The 6,831-nt window shown below is 36.6% G+C and overlaps 1 protein-coding gene across 4 annotated transcripts in view; it reads left to right on the top strand.

Annotated features, from left to right (window-relative positions):
* The window catches only part of LOC113240896 (IQ domain-containing protein H), a 128,340-nt gene extending 127,071 nt beyond the window's left edge, over positions 1-1,269 (top strand). For all 4 annotated transcript variants that reach the window (XM_026478374.4, XM_026478375.4, XM_026478376.4 and 1 more), the window contains one exon: positions 1,153-1,269. In XM_026478374.4, coding sequence (XP_026334159.3) covers positions 1,153-1,269 — 117 coding nt within the window. The remainder of the gene's footprint in view (positions 1-1,152) is intronic.
* The last annotated feature ends 5,562 nt before the right edge of the window (positions 1,270-6,831 follow it).

A 6,831-nucleotide genomic window follows, 5' to 3' on the forward strand; every position in this document is an offset into this window, starting at 1 on the left:
TGCCAAAACAATTTGATGGAAAAAAAAACTGTCTTTTTAACAAATGGTGCTGGAGAAAACAGATATCGCCACACAAATGAATGAAGTTGTACCTCTACTCCACAGCATATATAAAAACTAAATAAAAATGGATCAAAGACCTAAATGTAAGAGCTACAACTATAAAATTCTTAGAAGAAAACACCAGTATAAATAAATCTTCATGACCTTGCAGCTAGCAATGCCTTCTTAGACATGATACCTAGAGTATAAACAAAGTAAAAATAGATAATAGATACAATGGAATATTACCCAGACATAAAAAGGAAATGTAGCTCTGATCCACGCTATAACAGAAATGAATCTTGAAAACATTATGTTAAGTGAAGGAGGCCAGACACAAAAGGCCACATATTGTATAATTCCATTTATATGACATGTCCAGAGTAGGCAAATCCATAGAGACAGAGAGTAGATTAGCAGTTCTCAGGAGCTAAAGGAGGGGGAAAATGAGGAAAGGCTGTTAATGGGCATAGAGTTTCTATTTGGAGTGTTGAAAATGTTCTGGAATTACATAGTAATGATGGTTTCTTGTGAACATACTAAAAACCACTGAGTTGAACTCTTTGTAAGTGTAAATTTTAAGGTACGTGAATACTACCTCAATAAAAAAAAATAGCTAAATAAAATAAAAGGGAAAGGTGCCATTTTTCTGCCCAATGGAAAAAACCAATGGAAGTAAATACTCCCATCAGCCTACTAACCCTCATTTTAGGATGACTAGACCAATGCTTCTCAAATTATCTATAGTGAAGTTTTATTTTTTCTAACCTATCATGGATCAGTACTTTTGTAAAATACAACAAAAATGAATTACTAGAAAAATGTAATGAAAAAAATTGAAGACCTATAAAATAGAAGCCCATTTTTTTTCATTTGATTTAGCAGCCATAAAAATTTCTATAAAGGTTTCCAAATTCTTACTCTCAATTTTTTTACTCATTTCAGGACTGATGACACAATTTGTAGATGGATGTTAGTTAGCAAAACACGCTTTGAATTTAACTGGTCTAAATTATACTCACCTCCAAAAAGGACCAAATAATTGGGGTAGGGAAAAGAGTTGTAAGAGGTCTTTAAGTAACAAATATTACTTTTACTGTTCACTTATAGACAGCCATTGATGACATTGAAGCCATTCTAGGAGTAACAGAAGAAAACAAAATAAGATTTGAAGAAGAGCTAAAACAGTCTAAAGATGACAAAAACCTCTCTAAACCTGATAAATGAATGCCTGGAATATTGCTGATTTTGGATTCTAATCTGGAATCCAAAAAAAGACAACATTCTTTTTGCTGTTAGGAATAAAAGTGGGAAGTGGAGTTAGTTTGCTTTGTTTGCTAGGAGATATATCAAAACATTATAATGTAATGCTCTTTTTTAAAAAAATATTTATTAAGTGATCTTATTTTACTTATTAAACTAAAACCTATTTGTGCTTTTACTTGAGAGTGTCAAACAATCTCTTCTTCCAGAACTCAGGAAAAAATAATCTAACAAGAAAGTTACAAGTCTTACTGATGCCACATCTGCACCTACCTCTTTATAAACTTTGGGGTTATAGAGCTTTTGTTTATGCTTTATAAAGTTTTCTCCTCCTATTTCTAAGAGTAATTTGTCTTCTGCATTTTAAAAATGGAATAAAGGCTTAATCATTGCTATTTGGCAAAACAGGTCTTCTTTTCCCCAAGAACATTACATTCACATGGATTTTTAAAGTGACCCTTTATCTTTCATTGTATTTTTTTTTCTTGTCCCAAGCCACTATTGTTTGTTGTTGCCATTTCTCAAAGAATAAGGTAAGCCAACATCTAGCATCAGAATTTATCTAGGTGGCAGTATGTGCTCTTAGTTTAATATATAGTGTAACTCGAGCCCTCTAGCTTGAATAAACATTTGTAATCTCTAATTCTCCATTTAATACGTCAGTGGGATTTTTACAATCATAATTCAACAGTACCTTTCAAAGTGCAAATTGTTAAAATTATGCAGCGCTAGCATTCGCTTCTCAATTGTTCAAAATATTTCAGAATCACCCAGCTTTACAGAAGCGTGAAATATGCAAGTCACAATACCAAAATCGCGTAGTTGTTTTAAAGAATAACCTTTACATCTTTAAAAATATTTGAATGTGTTGGGGAAACTGGGGAGCCTTGTTTTATGTATGGAATTTCAATAATTTTTAACGGTGCCTCAGCCACAAGCTAAGAGTTCCTGCAATAAAGTCAACATTTTTGTGTGTGTCAGCTTTTGTTTTGCTATAGTTGGAAATACATTAATTAGCCAGGTTTCCTGCCTGTGCTAGGTACAACGATGACCTCTTTTTCTTGCCAGATCATTCTCATCCATATGAGGGGCCCATTGTCCAGACACTTGACGGATAGGAAGTACTACATGCCCATTAGAGTCTCGCCTCAATTGAAGCCAGAGCAACATAAGGTCCAAGAGACTCATTAGTTCACTGGCACAATCGTGTCCTGAGAGTAAATGAAACCCTCTGTCTCCTTATGGCTCTCATCTGCTCTGGACTTTAAAAGAAAACTGTCTCTGTTTTGTTCAGCACAGCAGTGTGTCTTTCACATGGTGAGAACCCCTCTTAACAGTACAAAACTGTTAAATCTATCAGGGAAGTTTTGTATGTGAATTTTGATTAGCACTCTCGAGCCTCAAGCTGCTGGCAATAGTAAAATGAGTTCACTCTCCTGTACCTTTTTTTTTTTTTTTTAACCCACCATGATTGGTTTTCTCAAACAATGCACTTTCCTTCTCTGCATCTCTCATTAGCATACACCACAGAATGCCTGTTTCCAAATTGAGCCCTTATCTTCAGATTCAGGTCTTACAAGAAAAACAATCGGGAGTAAGGTTCTCTACCTAAAAACCTATAGCTTCAGAATGAAAGGAAGAAATTTGGTATAATAAAACAATCACTTCAAGTAATTAAGTGGAAGAAGCCAGAGGACCAGATTAAATTAGCGAAATGTTTTAATTACAGAGCATTTGAAAAGAAGCATAGTCCATTATCTTTCAGCACATATGTGTAGCAAAGATACTGTGCTACTGGTAAACTAAGGTACATTTGAAAAAAAATCACGTATATGTGTACCATGTTTAAAGTATCCTAAACAAAAATTAATTGAGATGAATTACTGAGCTTTTACCATTCTAAATAGGAAAATGAAATATTTGTCGCTAAGAGTATGTCCCTTTACATATTACCCATTTTATACTGATTTTAAAGAAACCAAATAGGTGATATTTAATGACAAACTGCTAACTACTTACCTATCGTCTGTAATCTACTTATATTTACCTTCAATGAACACTTATTATGGGCTAAGTATGTACTGTACTAGAAGCTTTATCTCCATTATTTTATTGCATCTGTCCAACAACCCCATGTCGGTATGTGCGACTACTGTCCTCCTTTTACATATGGGACACTAAGATTAAGTGGGGCTATCTCAGGGCATGTCTCAAGACGAAATGAAATTGGGGCTTTGCTCTTTTACCACAAATTCTAGCACATTGTGTAAAGTAGAAAGTTCAGATTCACCTGTCCCAGATCACACAAGGAACCTGAACTTTTTTATAACAAATTCTAGTGTTGCTTAAGGGACAGTTTCACTTACGCTTCCTTCTAATAAAATCAACTTGCACAACTGAGAGTATCACGAGGCATCACAATTTTGTAATCAAAGAAATCGGGAGAAGAGAATGTGGTGTCAGTGGAATTCTCCCATGGTGATCCATCTGTAAGACTTCAGTGGAGAACTACAATGGGAAGGTGCAGGAGAGTTTGGAAGCTGGGAAGTCATGCCCCGTAGTTTGTTTGAAAAAGGGTATAAAGTTAAGAAACTAGGGAAGGGTTAGGGAAGGACTTACAACAAGACGGAGAGCAACCTGAAAAAGGTTGGAGCATTGTCTCAGCTATATCATCCTAAGAATTGCAAGCATCCTATTTTTCAGGTATAAAAATATATATTTTATCATAAGTAATATATTAGTAACCATCTGATAGCTTTAACAATTAATAATCATTTGTATGCTTCTGGCACCTTTCTTCTAAAGAGCTCAAAGCACTTTACATTTGTTATCTCATTAATTCCCAACACTGTCCCTGTGGGGAAGGTAATAAGTATTTTAACATTTAAATGTTTATCTTTCAGAATTTCTCAAGCATACATTAATTATATTTCCAAAAATGTAAATGTTCACTAGTTTTATTTTACTGTTCCTCTGGCTTCAGTGTGCATAACGGATTTGTTCAACTCTTTAAATGTGCTGATCATAGTAAATCTTATCTGGAAAAACTATAAATTGCTAAGATAACGGAGGGTGGAAGTTGTGGCTGGGGGGAAGCGTATGACTGCTTCTCTCACTGGAAAAAGTTTGGTTCAGTCCATTGCAAATGTAGATGAAATGTGCTGTGGATCTTCCAAATCTTTTCTGTATCCTATTCTTTCCAAAAGGTGAGCCTCAGGAGGGTAAGGACCGTATCTGTAAGCCTGAGGTAGCCTGAACTACTCTTTACATCTTTGTTTTACTGATGATATTTATCAAAGTGGAACAGAAACCAGATGCATTCGATTAGGAGCTGCATCCCAAAGAGTCACAGGATGATACAGGCCAGAAGCTCACCTCCCCAGCCCTCACTCTTTCTGGGCTGGTCATACTTTCCTCAATTTTCTTTTTTTTTTTTTTTTTTTTTAAAGATTTTATTTATTTATTTGACAGAGAGAGACAGCCAGCGAGAGAGGGAACACAGCAGGGGGAGTGGGAGAGGAAGAAGCAGGCTCACAGCAGAGGAGCCCGATGTGGGACTCGATCCCGGTATGCCGGGACCACGCCCTGAGCTGAAGGCAGACGCTTTAACGACTGCACCACCCAGGCGCCCCTTTCCTCAATTTTCTAACTAGAAAAATGGCAGATAGGAATACCTGCTCCTTAGGGAAGCAGTAGAGATTAATTGGCCAATGTTGGGAGAGCGTTTCCAAGACGAAGCATTCTACATAAATGTTTAAGTATTATTATTGCACTGCTACTTCAAATGGAAGTTCTAACTTTGAAATGTGATTATACACTTTCCCCCAAAAAAACCCTTCATGACCACATATATAGGTTTATTTTTCACTCTAACAGTCTAACTCATGGTTGTGAAACTTTATTGCACTTGATGGAGGACCCTGGCTTTTATTAGTTTTAAACTGCTGGTTGCTGGGGTATTTATGTAAATGAGGGAAAGATACCAAAACAGTAAATAATAAGCATGTCCCTGCTGTTTAAAAATCTGTTGGTAGAAACAACTTTTGTTTGGTTATAAGAAGACCCTAAACATAGCACAAAAAAATACGGCTTTGGCATCTATGCATAAAATCGCATTTTGGGTTGGGGGGGGGCCGGGGACATTGGTTTTCTCCCCTAGCATTTCTTTATCATTCTGTAAACATTTTGTTTTACCTCTATAGGGGCCACCATATATACCATATACATGTATGTGAGAGAGAGAAATGAGTAAAGTACATTTTAAGAATTTTTTTATTTAACGAAATGTTATAAAGTATACTAGATAGCTAATTATAGCTCCCGGAAAGCAAGGCCAAACCCAAATTCATTGCAGTCTCCTCATAAGGAACGTTATGATAAAATCATGGTCCCACAAACTTAACAACAAAACAGCAGAACTTCCATTGGTTGCAAAATAACTTCAAATTCAAATTCAAATTCCAGTTCATTTAAAGATTCATGCCGCTTTGCTTCCCAGCAGAGGACACAAAATACTTATTTTGCAATCATCAAAAAATTTAAAATGATCTAACAACACATGACTTCCAGGTTCCCTTTACAATGCCTTTCTACTCATCTTCAAGTTGAATATCCATAGCCACATTTCTAAGTCAAAAAACTAGGTTCATTTGCAACAACAGTGAAAAATCAGAAGGTCTAAACATTCAACAATAAGGTATTAAAAATTACAGGGGGCGCCTGGGTGGCTTAGTGGGTTAAGCATCCGACCCTCACTTTCGGTTCAGGTCATGATCTCAGGGTTGTGAGATTGAGCCCTGAGTCAGACTGCACAGTGGCACAGAGCCTGCTAAAGATTCTCTCTCTCCCTCTTCCCCTGCCCCTCCCCTCACTCCTATCCCAGCATGTACATGTGCACACACATTCTCTCTCTCTAAAAAAAAGTTAAAATAAGAAAATTAGGGAATAGCTATATAAAGACCTTTACAGAGCCATTTTAAAAATCATAGGTTACTATAACTACTGTATGATCTAGCCATTCCACTCCTAGGCATTTGTTTACCCAAGAGGGAAAAAACTTTATGTCCATTCAAAGACTTGCACATGAATCTTCATAGCAACTTTATTTGTAATAGCCCCACACTGGGAACCACCCAAATGTCCACCAACAGGTAGATCCTTACAATGGAATACTACTCAGCAATGAAAACGAACAAGTTGTTGATAACATCAAAGACATGAATGAATCTTACTGTAATTGTGCTGAATGAAAAAATCCAGACAAAAAGAGTACATATCCGGGGCGCCTGGGTGGCACAGCGGTTAAGCGTCTGCCTTCGGCTCAGGGCATGATCCCGGTGTTATGGGATCGAGCCCCACATCAGGCTCCTCCACTATGAGCCTGCTTCTTCCTCTCCCACTCCCCCTGCTTGTGTTCCCTCTCTTGCTGGCTGTCTCTAACTCTGTCAAATAAATAAATAAAATCTTAAAAAAAAAAAAAGAGTACATATCCACTTATATAACATTCTAAAAAATGTAGACTATAGT

Source organism: Ursus arctos, unplaced genomic scaffold (genome assembly GCF_023065955.2).
Source record: "Ursus arctos isolate Adak ecotype North America unplaced genomic scaffold, UrsArc2.0 scaffold_28, whole genome shotgun sequence".
Taxonomy (NCBI): Eukaryota; Metazoa; Chordata; class Mammalia; order Carnivora; family Ursidae; genus Ursus; species Ursus arctos.